A 26,079-nucleotide genomic window follows, 5' to 3' on the forward strand; every position below is an offset into this window, starting at 1 on the left:
CAACCCATCTTGATTATATTATAAGACTAGCAGGTAGGCCCGGTGTTGCTCAGGCAAAAGTAACGATAGGGAGGATTAATATTATTACATTATAGTCAACCTTACCTGTTTTCACAAAATGCAAGAATTGGATCCCCCTGTTTCTGGACTGATTAGCGAATTTTTAGATGGGTTTAAAAATATGTTCAATTTCCCGCAAAAACGAAAAAAGTACATCTGTGTCTTGCACGTTGCTTTCTCTTAACAATTCCATTGTTACTTAATCTTGTCCCTCTCCCCCATGGGGAGGAATTTCAAAAAATCTCTTCTCAATGTGCATTTTCATGACTTACCCTAACTGTGTACCAAATTTCAACTCCTAACCGTTTGTGCTCTGCACTTATTATTATCATTATCAACTCGTCTCGATTATATATATATATAGATTAAATTCGGTTTCTTAGTTAAAATTGTCTCTTTGTTATTCTCTATTACCAATAAAATGAAGTTTTCATTTTAAAAATTATGTAAAAGCTAAGTAAAAAACATTTAAATTAAAATGTATAATTTTAAATAATTTATCTTATCTCTAACTGAAGTACTAAAATAAACTTAATAGTATAAACTGTTAAATTAAGATAATCAAAAACCTTTGCAATAAACAAAATAATTAAAAGTTTAAATGCTATTAATCATATTATTAATGTAAAAAAGCTTCTTATGTTGAAAAATTTCTTTATATGTTTATATTTTATCTGTAAAAAGTTTGAATAATTTATTTAATTACAATCAAAGGAAAAATAGAATTTTATTTGTTGAATTTTTATATGTTGGCTTAATGTGTTTAAACTAAAATTATATAGAAACTAATAAATTTAAGCACTGTTTTCAGATAATTTCAGATATATATTTATATACATATTTATAAACAGATACTAAATATAATTTCAGATATATATTTATTATAAATTTTGCATTAATAATTTACAACATAATTATTCTAATATTTCAAAAAGATTAAATTTTATATTGAATTAGTTATTGTAAATTGCCCAAAAAATCTTTACTATGGAAATGTTACTTATATGATCAATTAACATTTAAAATTGTTTTATGCTTGTGAATAATAATAATACTTTTATTCAAAATGTATTCAGTAAAAATTTGCATTTAAAAAGAAATAAACAATGTGTTACTTCATATAATATGCATTAACACAAAGAAATAAAATGTACATAAATTGCTAACAAATTTTAAAAACATTTGTTAAATAGTTTAATCTCATGAAGGTATTTTTGAAATGAGCAGAATTTTTTTAATTGCAGGTTGAGCTATTAAGCAATGACTGTAATTGAAATTCTTTTATTATATAAATTTATTTATTAAATTAATTATTAGTAATAAGACAAATATCTGAAATACTGGTGGTAAAATAATGTGTAAACAAAATATATTTAAATTTAAACATGTATTTGGAATAAATATATATATGAGTAAAAATATTGAATATTTGTCAGGCATAACCTCTGAACAAATTGCATTGTTTCAGGTTCATTTGTCATATATTTTAAATAATTGTAATATTAATTTAGTGTGTTAAAAAATTTTAAAAAATGTTTTAATCCTTATTTTTTACTATTGTTACTAATTTTTTATATTTTTTTTTTGTGTAAGAGTTATGNTGCAATAAACAAAATAATTAAAAGTTTAAATGCTATTAATCATATTATTAATGTAAAAAAGCTTCTTATGTTGAAAAATTTCTTTATATGTTTACATTTTATCTGTAAAAAGTTTGAATAATTTATTTAATTACAATCAAAGGAAAAATAGAATTTTATTTGTTGAATTTTTATATGTTGGCTTAATGTGTTTAAACTAAAATTATATAGAAACTAATAAATTTAAGCACTGTTTTCAGATAATTTCAGATATATATTTATATACATATTTATAAACAGATACTAAATATAATTTCAGATATATATTTATTATAAATTTTGCATTAATAATTTACAACATAATTATTCTAATATTTCAAAAAGATTAAATTTTATATTGAATTAGTTATTGTAAATTGCCCAAAAAATCTTTACTATGGAAATGTTACTTATATGATAAATTAACATTTAAAATTGTTTTATGCTTGTGAATAATAATAATACTTTTATTCAAAATGTATTCAGTAAAAATTTGCATTTAAAAAGAAATAAACAATGTGTTACTTCATATAATATGCATTAACACAAAGAAATAAAATGTACATAAATTGCTAACAAATTTTAAAAACATTTGTTAAATAGTTTAATCTCATGAAGGTATTTTTGAAATGAGCAGAATTTTTTTAATTGCAGGTTGAGCTATTAAGCAATGACTGTAATTGAAATTCTTTTATTATATAAATTTATTTATTAAATTAATTATTAGTAATAAGACAAATATCTGAAATACTGGTGGTAAAATAATGTGTAAACAAAATATATTTAAATTTAAACATGTATTTGGAATAAATATATATATGAGTAAAAATATTGAATATTTGTCAGGCATAACCTCTGAACAAATTGCATTGTTTCAGGTTCATTTGTCATATATTTTAAATAATTGTAATATTAATTTAGTGTGTTAAAAAATTTTAAAAAATGTTTTAATCCTTATTTTTTACTATTGTTACTAATTTTTTATATTTTTTTTTTGTGTAAGAGTTATGTACATAGATATGTATACATTAGTGTTGTAACGAATAGTATATTCGGCCTCAGGCCGAATACCGAATATTCGGCCAGGAGCGTGGCCGGATAGCCGAATATTCGGCAAAACTATTCGGCTTGATTAACGCACGTACGAAAATTGGCGCGCAAACCGCATTATGGCAAAGACCCTGCTCTCTATTGGCCCACTGTCACTACGCTTTGCCAATCGCGTTAATTATTGACAGTTCAGACAAGAGCGTCATGGCAGTATGAGATAAGTGATGATATCAAATGTGGATAACAATAAAATGACCTACACGTGTAAATAATGGAAGAACAGAGAAGGACTGCAAAGTGAAAATAAATATGAAATTGAGTTGATAACATAATCGAACAAGTCGATTATGGATTATGTTTATCAACTCAATAAACTGCCTAGAACAAGTCAAGGCAGCTTATTGGCGCGAAATTCGCGGTCGTGAATGCCAAACAATTGTTGTCATAGACTTTGGAAAGCTAAATGCTTGTAATGAAAGTCACTTAGCATGCACGGGCGAAAGCCTGGGGTCGTTTGGGCTACCAAGCTGTTTCAAATCTGTGAAATCATAACTGTGACTTATACTGATGTCTTATCTGTCTCTTTGTTCCGTTATCACCAGACACGTAATTGTAAAATGGAAAATCGACGACAGAAAAGTGGCAAATTGAAAGTATCGTGAGGGCATATTATGGTGTATGCATAGGCATACATGGACTAGAGCGATAGAGGGAAGAGAAAGGGAAGAACAAAGACGAGCGCTTAAAAAAAAAGGATAGGCAGGGTCAGACCCTCAGATGTGAGACGATTCTCGAACGGATACGTGTGTACTGTACGTGTGCTGATCTTTGTAATTATAAATTGTGAATACAAGTGCATTTTTATTTTGTGCATGTTATAAGTTTTAAATAAATATAAACGAACAACACTAACCCGATAACATTAAATCTAAATACCAGAATGATTAATTTACTGTGTTTTTGTTATTTTTTACTCCTGTTTTTAGGTATTCGGTATTCGGCCGAATAGTGATTAAATATTCGGTATTCGGCCGAATACCGAATAGTAACCGAATATTCGTTACATCACTAGTATACATGTATTTTTTTTAACCTTATTTGGCTCTTATTTTACCATAAGTATTTTGTTTTATTTTGGAGCAATAACCGTTATTTTTATAAAAAAACAAATTTTTAATCTAATCTTAATAGTAAGAAACTGATTAAAATTTTCCTTTAGATACTTTTGTAGTAAATAATCACAATCATAGTAATCTCTTTTAGATATTTTTTGTTGAAATTATATAACAAATAATTTTATAATTTTTATTCATTTTGTTTGTGCAGTTTTCTTGCATTATCTGCTTTGTTTTCATCATGCTTATTTCATTATTGTAAGTGTAATGTAAACTTAAATTAATATGCCTCAATGTCTTTAATTTATTGTAATCTTATTTCGTACTAGTGGACGAAATAAGATTACAGTAATGTAAACTTGTTAAAAAATAGTTTAAAGGATCAAATATAAAACTTGTTAGCTTTGATCATATTAAGAATTATAGTGGTGATTTTCTTGTTATAAACAATGAACAGTACTACATATATTATTTGTTTATAAATAAAAATTTCTGATTAAAACAAAATACTTTGAATATCAATACTGAACAGTTTTTCATTTAATAATATATTCTACACATTTTAAATAGTATTTGAAACAAAATAATTGTATTCAAAAAAATCAACAGAGTTGATAACCTTTAAGTTAAAAAATATATTTCAGTTTATTTGATATTTCAATTTTTAATTGTAATTTTAAGATAGAATTCAATGGAGAAACACACCTTGGTATTCCATAGAATTAAGTTCCATAATTTAAATTATGAATCAGTACTACTGAAAAAAATATATCTTAAAAATTATATATGTTTAAATGTTTTGAAATTTTGTTTTATTTTATATCTTGGATATGTGATCTGAGAATGACAATTAAATAAGCCCTATTAATGCAAAAAGCTACTAATCCTCAAATGTATGAAAATGGGTTATGTATGAATTCAGTATTATTCAGTCTTCATTTTACAGAAACAACCAAACCACACAACTACTATTAATGTATTCAAAAACTCGGTGACTAATCCGCAGTCTATATTTTATGTAGAAGAACACGTGTATATTTTGCATAAATCGCTCTATAAACTGTCATTATCTTTTCTTATATTTTGTTTGAAAATGAAAAACCTTAACTGTGATTTACTCAGTTTAAGTATGTTGAAGGTTGATAGTTGCTTGAATAACTGAATCTAAATGATGATCAGAAATGTTCAATGTAATGAAATCTATTTTCTGGAATACAAAGGTATGTTTTTCTGTTAATTTCAAGATTTTGACAAACACTGCTACTTTAATTTCCAAAAATTCATTTTATTTGACTGAACACTAGCTTGAAGTTGTGAAAAACCATACTATCCTTTACATTTTTACACACCAAAGTTTTGTTTGTATCTACCAGTACATGATTAGACAAAAATATTGAAATAGCTTAGCTTGACGATATATTTCTGAACTTTAATAGTGATGTATGATTATTAAAATAATGTATCAGAGTAATGTTTGTTTACTTTTTTAACATCCTTGTTTAAAATACAGTTATTTTATAGTTGCTAATTTTAATTCAAAATTTATTTAAAAGCTGTTTTTGAGTAATTTTCTTTTATATGTGAAGTTCAGAATTTTTAAAAAAAATATTACTATCTAGCTGCAAGGACCCTCTTCTCTGGGTTTTTATTTGTATGTAATATAGTTTTTTTTATATATATAAAAGACTGTTTTTCTAAGTAATCTAGAATCTAGCTGCAAGGACCCGCTTCGCTGGGCAAAAAGTAATGATAGTGAAGATTAAGATAATTACATTATAGCTAATCTTACCCGTTTTCACAGAATGCAAGAATTAGGTCCCCCGTTTCCAGACTAATTAGAGAATTTTTACGTTTAGTCAAACGAACAAATTTCAACGTTTCTGGAACGTTTTCAATCGTTCTATAATCGAACCAATTNATATATATATATATATATATATATATATATATATATATATATATATATATATATATATATATATATATATATATATATATATATATATATATATATATATATATATATATATATATATATATATATATATATATATATATATATATATATATATATATATATATATATATATATATATATATATATATATATATATATATATATATATATATATATATATATATATATATATATATATATATATATATATATATATATATATATATATATATATATATATATATATATATATATATATATATATATATATATATATATATATATATATATATATATATATATATATATATATATATATATATATATATATATATATATATATATATATATATATATATATATATATATATATATATATATATATATATATATATATATATATATATATATATATATATATATATATATATATATATATATATATATATATATATATATATATATATATATATATATATATATATATATATATATATATATATATATATATATATATATATATATATATATATATATATATATATATATATATATATATATATATATATATATATATATATATATATATATATATATATATATATATATATATATATATATATATATATATATATATATATATATATATATATATATATATATATATATATATATATATATATATATATATATATATATATATATATATATATATATATATATATATATATATATATATATATATATATATATATATATATATATATATATATATATATATATATATATATATATATATATATATATATATATATATATATATATATATATATATATATATATATATATATATATATATATATATATATATATATATAGATATATTTATAGAATAAAATGGAAAACTGTTAGAAACTTTTTACTTTTTATGTTAGTATATTTGCTTTCTAACAGGAACAAAACTATAAATATAGTATTTTAAGTTTGAGCAAAGTTGTTTATTAACAGTTGGAAACATGCTATATAGTATACAGTAGGTGATTGATTAACAAACATAATCTGTTCAAAGACAATGTTTTCTACCCAAATTGTTCATTAACAGATTATCGATTTACCGTATATTTTTATGGGAATGAGACTAGAGCTCCCAAAAAATAAATAAATAAAATTAATTTCTTACTATGTTTGTTTGTATTTCACTAGCTTACCTGTCGCTCATTGCTGCGGTCTCAGAAAAAACGAAATTCAAGCAAACTCGTTATAATAAAATTTAATTTACATTTTATCATTTTTATTGTAACTTATTATTATTATTGCATTATTATTATTATTATTCATTTTCATCGGGAAAACATTTCAAAGTGTCATTTCAATTCTATTTATTTATTGGAGTGCTCGTGGATACATGATATTTTTTGTTTTTCCGTCTGGTGTGTACACGAATAAATCAGAAGGTTTTCCGACGCGTGAGCTGGCCACATACAGTTGTCTGAGAGAAGCACGGATTCTCCAAATCTAGCCCACACACTTGCAGCGATTATCAGAAGTGCGATATTCCCCTATTTTTATATATACTTTTTTAATCCTTTACAATTTTAATTATTTAATTGCTCCTTCTTCTCTTCCTTGGCACATTGTGAAATTTCTGATACAGTGGTACCTCAGGATACGAACGCCCCAGCATACGAAATTTTCAGGATACGACACGAAATTCGAACATATTTTTGCTCCACGATACGAACAAAAACTCACCTTACGACGTTACATTAGTTCGCAGCGCCATTTTTTATTCACTTCTGTTCGTCGGTCTCAGTCCGCGTGTTTGCTTCGTCATGGAAGGATCTCGCTCGATAAAGGAAATCTCGAGGTATTATCAGAAAGTGACTAATTTTATTGAAAAGAAACATCCCGAAAAGGTTCACACTGGCCATATTGCTGCTCGGAGTAATGACATTTGCCTAAGTCATTTTAGAAACATTTTAAAAAGTAGGCAAAGCCAAACCTCTTTGGATAGATATTTTACCAAGCGACCTCTATCCAGTGAAAGTGCTGGTGGAAGTGAAGGAAAGAAAGCAAAAAGCAGTGAATAAAAATTAAAAAAAAATATATATATATATAAAACAACACTAATTTTTTTTTATCTTTTCTAAGTTATTTTTAAGTTATCGTTACATTATGTTATGTAAGTTAAGTTTTAGTATCATTTTCCTTCTCCCTCTCTTCCACCACCAGTTTACACCTCCACCGTGGTCTATCCTCAAAGGTAAAGTGCAAATAAAACTACATTTTTTTTTATCAATTATTATTCTATTACGGTTATTTATACATTTACAACTACAAAATGCATTTTTCAGTGTTTTTCTTACTATAGTTATTATTTTTTTAATGTATTACTTAGCTTTAATTTGAGTGTGTTTTTCGTATTGGAACGAATTATTTGGTTTTAAATGTAATCGTATGGGGAAAAATGATTCACCTTACGACATTTTCATGATACGATCTCAGTGTCGGAATGGATTAATTTCGTATCCTGAGGTACCACTGTAGTTGGATAATAAACCGTTTTATTGTAATTTGTCTTTTTAAATTATTTTGAGTTGATATTAAAATTTGGAAAAGGGGGATACCTAGATTGGTAAAATAGGCAAATTTCCTCCTACAACTTCAGTTGTTGTTCGGGATACACTTAAGGTTTTAACAAAGTTTGAGCAAATACATAATTAGCAAAAAATAGTTGAAATAAAGTGATTAAACAAAAATTATTACAAATATCATAAATAACAGTTCACAAATGCATATATAGAGATATTTTTTGAATGGGGGAAATGGTCTTCACAATTTGAAATTGATCGAACACACAGTATAAACACGCCCCATCTATCGTAGGATAAATTCACTATGTCAGAAACCTTCACGGGAGTGTATTAAAAAACTTCCCAAAGCTTCATGGCAATCGTACTATGCCAGAAACCTTCACCGGAGTATATTAAACAACTTCCCAAAGTTTCATGGCAATTGGATAAATGGTGTGGTAATGCATGAAGGACAGACAGACATACATTCATTTTTATATACATAGATAACAAACTAAAAGCAAGCTCTTTGTTTTTTTTTTTTTTCATGGATGGCACATCTTTGTTTCTCAGATGTGATTTTTGTTTCTCCTTTATTTGCTTGAGCCTTTTCAATTGCATCTGTCTTAGCTAAGATTGTGCCTTACTGTAGACCTGTTGATGCCATACTGTGCAGCAACATCAGACATCTTCTGCCCACTCTCTACTTTGGCTATTGTCTCTTTCTTAGTTTCTATAGTGAACAAAGTTCTTGACACTGCACCCCATAATATTATCAGTTTTTTTTAAATAAAAAGTTCAAAAAAGCCATGTGCAAAGATTCAGAGAACAGAAATAAACTATTTCAAAAAGGTTATGTATATAACTGTGAAAGTCTCGTTCCATAAACCATTCATAGCCAGTAAAATAGAGTTTTATGCACCTTAAATGCAGCATCTATTCTTGTTTGTTCTATGAGGTGTTTGTTATCTGAACATGTGTTTGTTGTCCAAACATAAAAATCTTTAGTGAAGTGTTCGTTGTCTGAACTGTTTGTTACCGATCACCCACTGTATTTCATTTTATACTGTAAAAAAGTTAACTCAAACAGTTTTTGGAACCATATAATTCATTGCAAACTTTATAAATATTACATACTAAAAAAAGTTTTGTTTTCAGTCTTACATTTTTGTCAGCTGAAGTTTATATTTTTTTAATATTCAATAAGATTCTTTTATCTGGTAACCTTAAATTATTATTCTATCATTATTTCCAATTTTTTTTATGAATAGAATGTGACATTGACAAAGTATCTTATATAAATTGTTGAATATTGACAAGAATTTCAATACGGAGTTTAAATGGATAAATCTGCTATTGGATAATACTACTACTATAGAAGAAATTGAAGAAATTATTACAAGTCATGTGAAAAATATGACATTTCAGAATATTAATTTTTGTTAGTCTTGATATGAAATCTGTTTTTTAAAAATTAATTTTAATAATAATAAATAATAGTAAAACATTTAATAATATATATTCAAAATTAGAAAATATGGACTTTATGTTTCTTTCAGGAATAATAGTAATTTAATAAATTACCAAACGATCGCCTAAATATCAAGCTATAATATTTAGGCGATTGTTTGGTAATTTATTATATACTATTCGAGCTTTGAGTTGTTGTTATTTAATAGTAATTTATTCCTTAAATAGTAATAGTAGTAGTAATTTTTAAGATTACATTTGATGAAAAATCCATTATTCAAATCATTAGATATGTGTAAGGTATTCATAAATTTTATGTACAGTAAATGTAATGCTATGTTATAAACGTATTTTAATTTATGAACACCTTAATGCATTTGAGGTGTTCATAAATTAAGGTGTTTATTAAAATTAAGCATTTAAGGTATTCATAAAACTTTTTTTATGGCATACCTGCATATAAATTAGCCAAAATTTTTTATGATGATTAATTATTTTTACTTAATGCTTCTGAAATACTTTTTATTGTAATTATTTCTGATTAAAATGCAAATTTTTGTATCAGAAAGATATAATCTAAAACATTTTGATTCAATGAATATAGTTTTTCAATGAATATAGTTTTTTCTGTTCATAAGTTTTTACAATTTATGATTTTTGTGAATGTAGCATTTTGAATTATAAAGTATTTAATTACTTTGTAGAATAATGTTATTTTCATTATTAGTTATAAGTCTGCAATTTGTTAGATTTATTTTTTAAAGAAGTTTAAAAAATTTTGGAGTGTTTGCTGAGAGAGGAGTTTTGAAGCAAGTACTTAAAATGTTTCTAATGACAAGGAGACTGAAAGGGTGAATATAAACAAAGATTCATAAAAAATTCAGTAAAAGGAAATTCAGGCATAGCATTGTTTAAAATATTGAAAGAAAAGAAGTTTAACCCTTCATATTAATGACCAATTTGAATTAAGTAATAATAGTTGCTTTCCATTATTAATTTTTTTTTTTTTTTTTGCTGCAATTTGAGAAAATTGTAGACCTATAAATTCCCACTGTCATCCATCTGTCTTTCCTTAATCTCTAGAACAAAGTTAGATAGATGAAATCTGAGAATAGATAAGGAAACCATACGAACAATATGAAGCAATAGAATTAATGTTGAAAATGTTTTTCATATTTCTAGGTAGTAATAAATAACATCCAAAAAAATAACATGTACAATTTACAAAAAATTCCAGCTTTTGGATGACACAAAGTCACATCATTGGCACATTGTAACAAAGATCACATGATGCAAAATTGCATCACTTGGCAGCAAGTTTGTTAAATCACTTAACAAAAAAGTATGTTTAATGATTAAAGAATAAAATACAGTATTGTTTTACATGATATTATTAATTACTTTATCCAGATAATTAATCAGCAATTAACTATATTCAAACTTTCAATGCAAACTGGAAGTCATGTTATTTCAATTCAAAAATTTTTCGTTTAAAGGTGTCAGATAGATGACTGGCATGACTCTATTGTTAAAGGATAAATATGATGTACAGGGACAAGCCACTACTAATTTGAGCTGGAGAGCATATATTTAAATTAAATAAATTAAAAATATGATTAAAAATTGTAGTCCGGCATTGTGACAATGTCACAATAAATAATTGCTTGTTTCTTCTTGTTTTTTTTTTTAATTTTGCATTTTCAATAAATTGTTTTTGGTGTTTCTATTTACTGCTTTATCTATAATCATTAAAAATANAAATTGAAGATTTCTTTTTGGATAATTTTAATTTTATTGTTATTTTTTCTATTTTTTTTTATCATGTTTTAGTTTTTCGTTTTTTCACTGCATCTAGAAGCAGGGTTTAGGCTGGGAAAAAATTTTCTGTAGCATTTTAGCTAATTTTATTAAAAAAAGTTATAGCAAAGTTTTAGAAACCATAGCTAAAATTTCTTATTCGTAAGGCTGCCAAGAACAATACACAATACAGTATTGTTTAAACATTTGTTTATTCTCATAGATACTGTACATTATTACAGTGTACTGCACTACCAATATAACTAACCTTAAATCTATTGTTGCAACCCACAAGCATCATACATTATTGAACAATCCTTCTTGGTTTTGATTCACACCAGGAAACAAATGCAGAATGAAAATCAAAATTCTCATCTTGGAGAGTCATTTATGGAGATGTTTAACAAATTGCTGATATTTGTTACACCAAGACAATTTCCAATTGGAGTTTTTGTTAACATCATTTTATTGAAACCTGTCACACTCAACAGTGTGCACTGGGTGTGAAAGAACAAATTCAATAACTGTTGATATATGAGGGTAATCTGAGAGATCATTTTATAAACTTTAGCTGATGACATATCCTTAAATCTGACAGCAACAAAACTTTTAACAAATTCCATTCCATCAGAAATTGTTTTTTTAAAATTACAGTATTAACAATTAAGTATTCGTTTATTGGAAACTTTTGGGTCTATAAAGCAGAGAATATGTGTTGTCCCATACACAAGGTGATGTTTGTCAAGGTAGACTTTTCTTTCGTGTAGTCAGAGGGATGAGAGATTGCATTCGATCGGTAATAACTGTTTCATTTTAGAAGAAATAGGATGATGATCGGTTGCCAACCACTTGGTATTGGGTAGGTTTGACTGACAATTTTAAATCAAGACTGGCAGTTGACAAAAATATTTAAGTTTCAGCAAAACAATTTAAAATCTAAACAAAATTATATTGTAATTGAAAAATATCAAAAATAAAGTAAAAATTATAGTATTATTAATTAATGTATATGAAAATACAAAAAATGTGTTGTTTTAAATATTGTTAGGTAGCATTTTAGCATTTTTTAATTGATTTTGACCCTGACCTATCTCTTGAAAGGTGATTTTTTTTTTTTTTTTTACCCTGTTTATGGTATACACTTGTAGTTATATAAAAATAAATCAATTTTGCTCTCTGGCAATATAATAGATTTGAAAATACCACAGATAAAGTAAATATTATAGAAAATAATTCTTGCTACTGATAAGATTTGAAACATATAAACCATCTGATTATGAACCCTTCATGCCCACACTGAGTCAATGGCCAAACTGAAAGCAATGGAAATTCTAAAGGTTTTAAATAATTATACAATTTTCAACCTTAATTTTCTCAATTAATGTTGCACTCTACTGCTTGGCACATGTTAGTTTTTGGGGATGCACTATATTCTCAACAAGTTTGATCAAAATTGGTGACTGTCATGCTATTCCCTCATCAGTAACAGACAAGCTACATTTTCATCCTAAAAATTGCACATATTTTAAAAATATATTAAAGCTTGTTTAATATTAAAAGTTTTTATATCTTTAAAATAAATTAAGTATTAATAAATAATTTGAAATGCAATAAAAATATTAATTTAAACAATGTTTTTTGTTAGATATAAAGCACCAGCATTAGAAAATGCATTGAGGATGACATTAACTGCAAGAAGAAGATATCCAACTCATCAAGAGCGTTATTCGTTGATCGGACAGTTTCCAATTGTTCAACTTAGTAAAGAATCGCTTCCAGTTTTAAAAAATTACAACACTTCCATGATGTCCAATCAGATCACAGTTAAAATAGCACCTCCAGATAATTTTAAACCATCTTTTTCAAGGTAAATATTATTATTAGAATATGTTAATTTAATATTTTAAATTAGAATGTTTCTTCAGAAGAATTTAAGAGTATCACAGCTGAAAGTGAGTTTATAAACCAAATAATTATATTTTTCAGTACTTTTCCAGCAGAATTATTATTGTTGACAAATGTTTTTGACTCTACGTATAAGCCTTCCTCAGGTCTGTCAATAATTCTCCAGTATTTGGCACTTGTCAGCATTCCATTTTAGAGCATTCTACTGGCAAATTATTAACATACCTGAGGAAGGCCTATAAGGAGCATTTTTGACATTTTTTAAATGTCAAAAATATTTGTTTTATTTCAATAAAGTAAGTTTTGCTGGATTTTAGTTTGTGTTGTTAGTTTGTATTATATCCAATTCAAAGAGTATTGTAAATTGGATTACTTTTACTTAAATTTCTGTTGAATTTATATTAATAAAAAAGAAAAAAGATACAAAATTTGAAAGCTAAAATTTACAAGAATAGGTACTGACATACAAAAGCAGTCTGTTTAAGATGCAGTTAAGAAACTGCATCTTGAAACAGTAAAAAGTAATTAGGGAATGCAGAGAATCTTGAGTTCTAGTCCATTTTGTCAAATGGAAAAATAAGAATCCTTGGAGAAAGATTGGGAGACAAACAGGAAAAATGTTGGGAACTTTTCAATATCCTGAAGAATGAGGAGGACAGGATTTATGAAAAGGATTGAATGAACCTCTCTATCAGGGTATCTTACCTTTGATAGAAAAGGGGGCAACCTGAGAGGACTCATGTTATGGAGTAATGTATCTGAAGAATACAGAGAAGTATTTTGTACTTATTGAAGAAGGAATGGAAATAAAAAATCAGTATAACTGTAAAAAAAAATAGAAATTGCAAATTTGAGGTAAAAGAAAAATAGCATGATATGCAAACAAGAATATTCATACTGTATGAAAAATGGGGAAAGAGCTTTTGTACAATTATATAGATAATTAGACTGACTAATGAAAAATATGCCAGAGATTTGAATAAAAATGTGCTTTTATATTATTATTTTACATAAAAGTAAAAGATCTATATAGCTACAGACTGTAGATATATTAATTAAACTAATTAGCCAGATTGAAAAAATTAATTAATATTTCATTTAACACTTACCCTGCTGGTCCAGTTGACCTAGTTCTTTACCTGTCTACTGACTGATTTTAGCGATTTTACAGTATTTTCTACTAAAAATAAAAAACGATAGACTAAAGCTAGGTAAAAAGTAAAAAGAGTGTCTGATATTATGAACATTTATCTGTACATTACTTAATTTTGATGTGTATGTGTCTTATTTTTATATACTGTAAGGTCTCGTTTTATGCGGTGGATACGTTCTACAGAAAAGCGCATATAAAAAATTCGCATAAAAAAAGACTTTACTTGCCTTGAAAAAGTAGGGATACGTTCCGTAATTTTCTAAAATCGCATAAAACCAAAACAACGAGTTAAAATTAACTTAAAACCGCATAAAAAAGTTTGTAGAAATTAAAAGAAATAGGCTGCTTAATAAATTACTTCGAATGTCTGAAAGAAATTCATATAAAAGCTTAAAATAAACTTGTATTCAAACTTAATTCAGTTTATTTTATTGAAAAGTAATACAAGGGGAATCCCCGAATTGCAAAAGCTCACTCTAAAAACAAATCACTGACATCTGGATGTGAAGAGTTAATTAAAACCCCTTTAGTTCCTCGCCCGAGTTAACTCGGGCAGGTTACATAGCGTTACATAAAACACGGTCCTTAAGGCCATTTTTGAAATTTTTTTTTTTAATTTTTGGAATGTTTTTTAAGTCTCCAAAATTTTTAAAAATATTTTAAAATATACGGCCAGCTAGTGTTCACCCTACTTTAAACCCTTGTCCTCCTGCGACGTCTATGAGAATGCCCCTGGAAATCCAACTCCAGCTGTGTTCAAGGTCATCCAGATGTGTAAACAATGACTCATCGGTGTTAAATTTCACAGAAGGGCGAGACAAAGGAAGTTAAACTTTGAAGCTTTTTCTTCAAAATTAACGCATTTCTTTCGTTTTTTTTAGTTTTAAGTATTTTTTATGTTTAATTACATTTATATCAAAAATTGCTAGGAACTAAAGTGATTAAGGTAGATCTAGCTGTCCTTTACATCCATAAACGTTATATGTCAGTGGAACAAATGGAGTGAGCTTTGAGCATTCCACGATTTTTGGGGACTGTCTATACGCGGGCTTCCTAAACAAGCCTATATGTATGTTTGTTCAAGAAATTTTTGGATGAAATACAAACCGCACAACTTCAAAATCGCATAAAAATAATCCACATAACAAGAGACCTTACAGTATTATACTTTAATGTAATTTGGATGTGTTTTAGAGATAAAGATAAAATGAAGAAAATTATAAACTGCAATATAACTCTAAAATTAGTATTTTTATGTATGAATATTTTTATGTATAGATTGATGAATTTATTCAAAATAATGATGTACTGTATCAATATTATTATTAGATTTTTCTCTGAGGTTAGCCATTTTTCATAATTGAGTCTGTTTGGCAAATGTACATAAGATGGCATTCTCACTATTTGAAATTTAGGAATTTGACTTTTGTATTGATAATATCTAAAAAGTATATAAATTATGTAATATCATATAAATTATACAGTTTTAAAATAATAATGAAGTTACGTGGCTTATTTATATATTTTTCAATTTCAGTTAAGCCTCAATCATAAGATTTCAAATTCTAATTCGCAACATTTTCGTCAGATAAATCAATATAATCGGCACCATATTTGTTCACTTTTTATTAATCAATTCAAACAATTATTAGTTAGTATGTTAATGTGCCATATTTAACTTAACTCATATAAAAAATAAAATGATTCAAACTTTGCTTGCAAAATATGGCTACAAAACTTTGAATCAGACGATGATAGCACTTGTAAAAAATCACTTATTTCAAATTTCTAAATAAATAGTGCTCACTATTTATTAACAGACATACTACAATACACAAAGAAATTGTATTTTCATTGCTGAAAACATAATGTTACATTTTAAAGCTAAAAATAACTTGATATATGGAAGAACATAATATTACGTTTTTCGCATTTTACTGAAGACTTCCTGAAACGTAATATTACATTCATAACAGGGTAAGTGTTAATATATGTCCCATCATCTCTAATGTGTTGAAGCACAATGGTATAGCATACAAGCATGCATACCAGTCAAAGATTATTAGAGGTTTTGCACTGCAATTGTTTTGTCATATTTTAATTATTTTTCATATAAAAATACAGTGGGAATTGTATAAATTTATAGTGGTTTTAGTATTGTATATATTTTAAATTAAAAAATTTTGGAGTGTTTGCTGAGAGAGGAGTTTTGAAGCAAGTACTTAAAATGTTTCTAATGACAAGGAGACTGAAAGGGTGAATATAAACAAAGATTCATAAAAAATTCAGTAAAAGGAAATTCAGGCATAGCATTGTTTAAAATATTGAAAGAAAAGAAGTTTAACCCTTCATATTAATGACCAATTTGAATTAAGTAATAATAGTTGCTTTCCATTATTAATTTTTTTTTTTTTTTTTGCTGCAATTTGAGAAAATTGTAGACCTATAAATTCCCACTGTCATCCATCTGTCTTTCCTTAATCTCTAGAACAAAGTTAGATAGATGAAATCTGAGAATAGATAAGGAAACCATACGAACAATATGAAGCAATAGAATTAATGTTGAAAATGTTTTTCATATTTCTAGGTAGTAATAAATAACATCCAAAAAAATAACATGTACAATTTACAAAAAATTCCAGCTTTTGGATGACACAAAGTCACATCATTGGCACATTGTAACAAAGATCACATGATGCAAAATTGCATCACTTGGCAGCAAGTTTGTTAAATCACTTAACAAAAAAGTATGTTTAATGATTAAAGAATAAAATACAGTATTGTTTTACATGATATTATTAATTACTTTATCCAGATAATTAATCAGCAATTAACTATATTCAAACTTTCAATGCAAACTGGAAGTCATGTTATTTCAATTCAAAAATTTTTCGTTTAAAGGTGTCAGATAGATGACTGGCATGACTCTATTGTTAAAGGATAAATATGATGTACAGGGACAAGACACTACTAATTTGAGGTGAAGAGCATATATTTTAAATTAATATGCCTCAATGTCCTTGATTTATTATAATATAAATTTTTCGTCTACTAGTACGTATTTTCTATTATCAGGACTTATTAGACTGGCTTTATAGATACTTCAACAAAGTTTCACAGATCAGAAATTTGTTTTATTTAATATACCTGGACACATACATAATATTGCGTTTCGGACTTGTGAAACTTTGTTGCAATATCTGTAAAGCCAGTCTAATAAGTCCTGATGATAGAAAATACGTACTAGTAGACGAAAAATTTATATTATAAGATTAAGAAAGGTTCATTGATGGTTAATATTTTTATAAATGTATTTATTTGGATTTTTTTGGGAATATGTAAGAATATTTTACATTTTATATAAGTATGGTTTGACTAAATAAATGGAAATAAAAACATTTTAATTCCAAAAAAAAATAATTATAGGTAGATAATATATTGTAAATTAAATTGAAGATTTCTTTTTGGATAATTTTAATTTTATTGTTATTTTTTCAAAGATTCAGAGAACAGAAATAAACTATTTCAAAAAGGTTATGTATATAACTGTGAAAGTCTCGTTCCATAAACCATTCATAGCCAGTAAAATAGAGTTTTATGCACCTTAAATGCAGCATCTATTCTTGTTTGTTCTATGAGGTGTTTGTTATCTGAACATGTGTTTGTTGTCCAAACATAAAAATCTTTAGTGAAGTGTTCGTTGTCTGAACTGTTTGTTACCGATCACCCACTGTATTTCATTTTATACTGTAAAAAAGTTAACTCAAACAGTTTTTGGAACCATATAATTCATTGCAAACTTTATAAATATTACATACTANGCCACGTTTTGGCCACCCCTGTTCTAGAGCATATTATAAATAGTACTACAGTGAACCAGCACTAAATGAAGTCACATTTAAGTGAGGATAATTCTTTATATGGATTTTAAGGGCAAAGATAACTGAAGCTGTACAATAAATTTTGTGTTGTGTATTAAAGGATTGATTATTATCCAATGCTACTATCCAGTTTCTTATTTTATTTGAATAATTTGCTAAGTTTTAATTAAATAATCAATTACTATATATTTTTTATAAGGATATAATGAATTCTATGTCATTGTTTATACTGAATGATATATTGCTGAGTAATAATCATGATTAATATATTTCTCATGAAAATTGTATTGGAATTTTGTTTTAACATGATTTTATATGTAAAAGGTATAGAAGTAAAGTTTTTTAAAAGTATAAAAAAATCCTCTGAGTTAAAACATTCAATCTTTACTAACTTTGAGGACAAAACATTAGGACTTTTAAAAATTCACAATAAGTAAATTTATTTAAACCTGTAAGACATTCTTCAAGTGTATTTTGCCTATAGTTGAAGCCTCATAAGTAGAATTCATTTTTATATTTTTTCTAAAAATGTTTCTTCTATACCTTTTTTTGTACAAAATAACCAACTCAATTGAGAATTTTTATGATATTACTGATTTTATATCTTTTGTTGAAATCACTCTTCTTAAAGTTATAAAAAAAACTTTATCAATCTTGCATGTAGCCCATAGGATCTGTGATTGAATGACAGAAAATTATTAGTTATTATTGAAATCATAGTTTAAATTTAACACATTTATTGTCAACCATTATAAGGCAAAATTACACCAAATATGCTGATTCATTTTTCTCATAAAATATATCACTGTTTTACAGAAACTAAGAATTAAAAATTTTTCCCATTTCAAGCAATCTTCATGGGATTATTTAAAGTGCTTGTCGGTATCTGGTAGTCATTCCATATCCAATAGTCTTCCGGAAAGACTGTTTTGGTTTGATTTTAGATACGTATACAGTACTGTCATGGTGGTGTCCTGACTGATTCCTCCCGGAGGGGAGCCACCAGCAGGCCGCGTTGTGCCAAACATCACTAGTTATTGATTCACGTTAATTATTGAACACACATATCAATGACTAATAAGAAGTGCCACCATGACAGTATACGTATGTAAAATTTAACCATGGTTTCATTGCCAGCAACCATTGAGCTCATTTCCATGACTTCTGGTGATAGTTGGTAGGTGGATGGGTACAGCCCATTTTCCCCATGCAGTGTCATTATGATGTTTGTGTTCACGCTTTTAGTCTGGGTTTTATGACGTGTAAAGAAAGTCTTGTAAAGTTATACCTACCTTGAGTTGAACAATTTGTCACGCCTAATCAGCTCTTTGCAATAGTCAGCTTCTGTACTCCAAAACTCGACATTCATATCTGGGACTACGTGCGCCCTCTTTTAACGAAAGTAGAAACTAAAGACCTTACCAATTTATTTATTTAGGTGTTGATAAATTATATTATAATTTTGTGTGTTTGCATTAAAAAAAATTATAATACTTATACAATTATTTCTAAAGCCTTTTTTTTTTTTAAATACAAAAAACATGCTACAATATAAATTTAATGTTTATAAAATATAGAAAAAATATTACTTAACGTTGGTGTATAAAAATTATTAAAGTGAATTATCAATGAATTTATTCAAAATAATGATGTACTGTATCAATATTATTAGTAGATTTTTCTCTGAGGTTAACCATTTTTTATAATTGAGTCCGTTTGGCAAATGTACATAAGATGGCATTATCACTATTTGAAATTTAGGAATTTGACTTTTGTATTGATAATATCTAAAAAGTATATAAATTATGTAATATCATATAAATTATACAGTTTTAAAATAATAACGAAGTTACGTGGCTTATTTATATATTTTTCGATCTCAGTTAAGCCTCAATCATAAGATTTAGGCCTAATTTGCAACATTTTCATCAGCTAAATCAATATAATCAGCACTATGTTTGTTCATTTTTTATTAATCAATTCAAACAATTATTATTTAGTATGTTAATGCGCCATATTTAACTTAACTCATATAAAAAATATATCACTGTTTTACAAAAACTAAGAATTCAAAATTTTTCCCATTTCAAGCAATCTTCATGGAATTATATATGATGAAGCAAAATTCAGTTATTGGCATTTACCCAAGGACAAATAATGAACAAGCAATTATTTATTGTGACATTGTCCAGCTGCAATTTTTAAAATCATATTTTAAATAATTTTTTAATTTAAAATATATGCTATCCACCTCAAATTAGTAGTGTCTTGCTCCTGTACATCATACTTTTCCATTAGCAGTAGAGTTGTGCTGTCATCTATCTAAATCCTTTCAGGGGAAATTTTTGAATTGAAATAACATGACTTCTGGTGCAAACCAAAAGTTCATATATAGTTAATTGGAGCTCCATATCTTTCCATATCTGGTCTTATCTAATTCTGTTTTTGAGATTAAGGGTGGACGGACAGCAGTGGGAATTTATAGGTTTACAATTTTTTGAAATTGCAGCCCAAAACTGTTGTAATTAAATATTTCACTGGAAACTAAGCAATAGAATTAACGTTGAAAATGTTTTTCATATTTCTAGGTACAAATTTCTAGGTAGTAATAAATAACATCCAAAAAAATAACATGTACAATTTACAAAAAATTCCAGCTGTTGGATGACACAAAGTCACATCTTTGGCACATTGTAACAAAGATTACATGATGCAAAATTGCATCACTTGGCAGCAAGCTTGTTAAATCACTTAACAAAAAAGTATGTTTAATGATTAAAGAATGAAATACAGTATTGTTTTACATGATATTATTAATTACTTTATCCAGATAATTAATCAACAATTAAGTAATAAAATAAAAAAAGAAAAAGATAAGCTTAGAATTTAACAGCTGTTAACTATACTCACCCAATACTGTGAGTCAAGGGTTCCCTACCCACCCATCTGTTGTCTAGATTGGTCAGATCATGTGAATTAATGATCTTCAGATACTTTCTGAAATGTTGAATAAACACTGTTCTACTATTCTGATAGTATTTACATTGGACCAGTTTTGAGTTCCACAGGTTTGTCCCAATGTACAGTGACAGCCTTCTATAAGACCCATTGAGGCAACACCATGCTGTTACTATTGTATTTACAAAGTGGATCATGGTATTCCTTGATGCAAAAGGTTATAGATCTATAACTGGGTTCCACATAACAGAATTTATTTTTATCCTTACTTAACTCGATCCAAAATCTGGGAATTTATGCAATCAAGTAAGAAGTGCAATGACTTCTTCTATCCCTCAGAATAGAGTGCAGCTGTGCCCAGCACATCTCCCTAAATCCACCCTATATGTAGAACTTTCATGAATGTGATTTCACGTGACCAAATTATCATTGCTCCACCTCCTGTGTCGTATTTGTGTCATGCTGTTCGTGGAGGTGTATATACAGTAGAGTGTCGTTTATCTGAATCAATTGGGGACTGGGGTTGTTCAGATAACTTATTTTTCGGATAACTGATTATGTACGAAAAAATATATTAACCTATCCTGTGTTGAAATTTTTCTCTGTTGCGTGTCACTTCGCGTTGAATTTTCATTGATGTTAAGCCTAACATAAACTTTTTAAAATAATAATCGTGGCTATTGTATCGTTAAAAATGATTTCTTTATGTTTTACAAACGAAATAAATACATTGAAAAATATAAAAACAAATAAAAATTATACTTTATGCCGACTGGAATTTTTTCGGATAAACGACGCTCTACTGTAGTTTGGCTTGCATCTAATGTTTATCACGTGTAGAAGATGACAAAACAAGCATTTTACTATCTCAACTGTTATATATAACAGATGGAAAGTATGAACATTTTTACATTTTTGGACTCAGGATACATTGAAACATCAAGAAATGTAAAAAATTTTGGAGTTTTTACTGTATGTATGGATATTTGGAGGGCATGATTTTGTTCAACCTGTTTGAAGCTTAATAAATCCCCCTGACTTTTGTCAAAAATTTCTGAAATTTTGCACGGAAGTTTGTATGTTAGGGGAATTGATGCTACAGTAGAACCTCGATTATCCGCCCCCCCGATCAACCGACCCCTCGGTTAACCGACCGTCCTAGTCGGCAAATTTCAAATGTCCGCTAGTGATGTGGCGCTACAATAGCGACGATTATTATTTTAAAAAATTTTTGTTAGGCTTAACATCGATGAAAATNATAGAGATGAATAAATATCTTGAAGTAATACTTAATGGTTTCTACTATAACACCAGAAAAATATTATTTTTCTATCTTTTAAACTGATTCTGTTGCTACCATCGTTTTAGCGTTCACTTATAAACTATTCTTTCCTTACTTCAGTTTTTTTTTTATGTCAAATCTTTTATTTGTTTGTATTTGCCAGTTTTTTTAGTTGATTCTAGAAAATGGGAAAACTGTGTATGCACTTGGGTACTGAAGATTTTTTAGTATTCTTTCGATAAATTGTTGGAATTTAAGTCTTTCGATTTGTAAGAAAAGATACACCAAGGGTGATTCTATCGAATTTTTCACATTTTATCAGCATATAAATTTTATAATAATTAAAAATATAAAAAGCTTTTTAAAATAAAATATCATTAAAACTGCATGTGGCACCATGTATTTATTATGTTGCTGGGAAAGTTAAGTAACTCATTGCTTAATTTCTTACTACGTTATTTAACAACTCTTACTGACTGGTACAAAAGTAAAATTGTAATGTATAGTGGAGTTGATCTGTATGATGACGACAAATTTGTTCTTAGAGGATCATAGTTCATGGTCAAAGATAGAATGTGGTGACACCTTGTCTTAACCCAATTTTTAACTCTTAACCACGCAAAAGCATACAAATCACTTGAAGCTCAATTTTGTAGCAAGTGGCTGGGTTGATCCAAAGATTTTGGTAGAGAATTCTTCATAATAAACCTTTCCTAGCAAGCAGAGTTTAAGTACATTAAAACAAACTAACATTTGGTCGTTGTATCGTTATACTAACTAAAAATGTACATTTTATGATAGTTTTATTGACTATTGCACAACATCAGTTCTAAGTGCTATGTGGTAATTTTTGTCATTGTAATAATTACAAATAGAATAAAATAAATTTGACAGTTATTGTTGAATTTATTTTATTCTGTTTTAAATCTTACACTGTATTTCTTTATTAGATGAACCATTCAAAATTTACACTTTCTCCTGTTTAAAGTTTGGCCACTCTTCCATGTATCAGGTCATGTTATAATGGAACTGAAATGTCACAAATATGGTACCAGGCCAAACACACACACACACATTCAAGACTTCAATATGTCACATGCAAGTTGTCTATAGTAGGGATTCAATCTGATCCCCTTCAGGTGCCTATCCCCAGTATTTTGCAACACTGTCCTTAGTATTACATTTTCTTATTTACATAAATAATTTAATATTAGACAAAAAATTAACACACGTAAACTGGAAAGATATACTACACACAACACTTAACACCTCAATACTACTTCCAGCAGTCAAAAGATTTTAATATTCTAACGTTTTCGGCCGTCTTTTAGAGGCCCTCTTCAGGATGAAACATTAAAAAACAGTTCTATCTTTTGAAGGATTCTAATAATCGAATACAGCTGTGTTCCGAACTTTTAAATATTTAAACGATGCGTAAGATATAAAAATCGTTACGCTTACAAGACAAAAAATTATTTTAAAATAACGCTATACATAAATTATTATTGTAGAGTTGTGAAAATTAGCGCTATGTAAACACTGCTATACATTAAATATTATTAAATAGTTGTGAAAATTAGCGTGATGTAAACGCTCTGATTTCTTATACATAGCAGAAAGATTAAAAATAATTAAACTTCCGATTATTGTTGTGCCTTGTGGCAATGTAAATAATATTTCCACGATTGTGGAATCGGAATATAATCGGAGTTAATGCAGCTTCCCTTTATGGTTTCTCTATAAATCTCAATAGCCTCCAACGAGCGTAAGTCGTGTCGGTCAAAGGCCCTATGTAAAAGAGTAGCCTCATCCCAACATGGGGAAACCCCGGGCTCGGTAGCATACCGTGCTAGAGCCGTATTATACTTCTGCTTCGACACATCATATTTGTGGTCCCGTATCCTAGCCTCCAGGGATCTGTATGTGGATCCAATGTATGTTATCCGACGATTGAAACGTTCGTCATTCAAAGGTATACGGTACACCCCCGGCGCTTTTTTGTCATCGGACTTGTCCTTAGCATTAGATAAAAGTCGGAAAATATTCTGCTTTCTCTTATATGTTAAGCGCACATTCACTTCCTTAGCGATTTTACTAAAAATTCGATGAAGGGATGGTTCGTAAGGTACAATCACCCGTTTTTGCTGTGTATCAATAGTCCCCGTGTTGGTGGTAGTTATTGTAGATTGCTGCTTGGTAGTAAGCCTGTCTATTAATGACTGTTGGAACCCATGTGTCGATGCTGTACGTTTGATGTTTTTCAGTTCTCTGTAAGTATCGGAAGTTTCAGAGCAGTGGGAATAAGCCCTTGAGACTAGGGCCCTAAAAGCTGATACCTTATACGTCCACGGGTCCGCTGAGTTACGAGGTATAAAGAGAGGACAGTATGTTGGTTTGCGGTAAATGGTCGTGGTTATATTATTATTCGCTGTGTTAATCTGGACATCTAAGTAGTTAACTTCTGTGCGACTTTCTTGGTCTAACTTTAGAGTTAAGCCGTAGGCGTTTTTGTTAAAGGCTTCTAACACTTTCTCTATATCGGGTTTGGTTTTCCAAATAATCAAAATATCATCCACATACCGCATGTAGCTAAGGATATTGGATTGAAAGCTTAGTAAGACCTTTTCTTCTAATTTTCGTACGACGAGTTCGCATAGATCCCCAGAGACTGGGCTACCCATTGGTACGCCTCTTTTTTGGATGTACGTTTGACCATCAAAGTAAAAAAAGGAGGAATAGCAGATTAGATGTGTAAGCTCTAGTATTTGTGAATGGAATCTCTGGCTGTCAGTTGTTGTAGTGAGAAAGAAATCCCTTAGCTCACAAAAACATGGTTCCAATCGAATGGAAGGGAACATCGATACAAAATCGAATACAGTAAGATATTCGTTCCCATTTAACTTTAACTTGTGGAGTTTGGCGAGTAGTGCGTTGGAATCGGACACAGTCAAGCCGTATGAGTTAAGATGATTTTGCAATAAGTGATGTATACGTTTCTCCAATATGAAAGTGGGAGATCTGGCTTTATCGATCACAGGTCTTAATTTATGCCCGGGTTTGTGTGTTTTGGCAAAAGCGAAAAGGCGGGGGGTGTCAGGGGAGCTAACTACCGCATTTTGAAGGCCTAAGATTGTGGCAAGGCCAGTGCGCGTGAATCTACCGACACGACTTTGCAGCCTCGTTGTGTATGAGGTGTCAGCTGGTTGACATTGTGTGTCAACTATATATTGATGTAATGCGCTGACATATGTTGCCCTTA

The 26,079-nt window shown here is 27.9% G+C and overlaps 1 protein-coding gene across 1 annotated transcript in view; it reads left to right on the forward strand.

The window, feature by feature from the left end:
* The window catches only part of LOC111636170, a 36,081-nt gene that overhangs the window by 3,007 nt on the left and 6,995 nt on the right, over nucleotides 1-26,079 (forward strand). The window contains exon 2 of the mRNA XM_023381364.1: nucleotides 13,287-13,508. Within this exon, the coding sequence (XP_023237132.1) occupies nucleotides 13,287-13,508 (222 nt within the window). The remainder of the gene's footprint in view (nucleotides 1-13,286; nucleotides 13,509-26,079) is intronic.

Source organism: Centruroides sculpturatus, unplaced genomic scaffold (assembly GCF_000671375.1).
Source record: "Centruroides sculpturatus isolate CEXI.00-Female unplaced genomic scaffold, Cexi_2.0 scaffold208, whole genome shotgun sequence".
Taxonomy (NCBI): Eukaryota; Metazoa; Arthropoda; class Arachnida; order Scorpiones; family Buthidae; genus Centruroides; species Centruroides sculpturatus.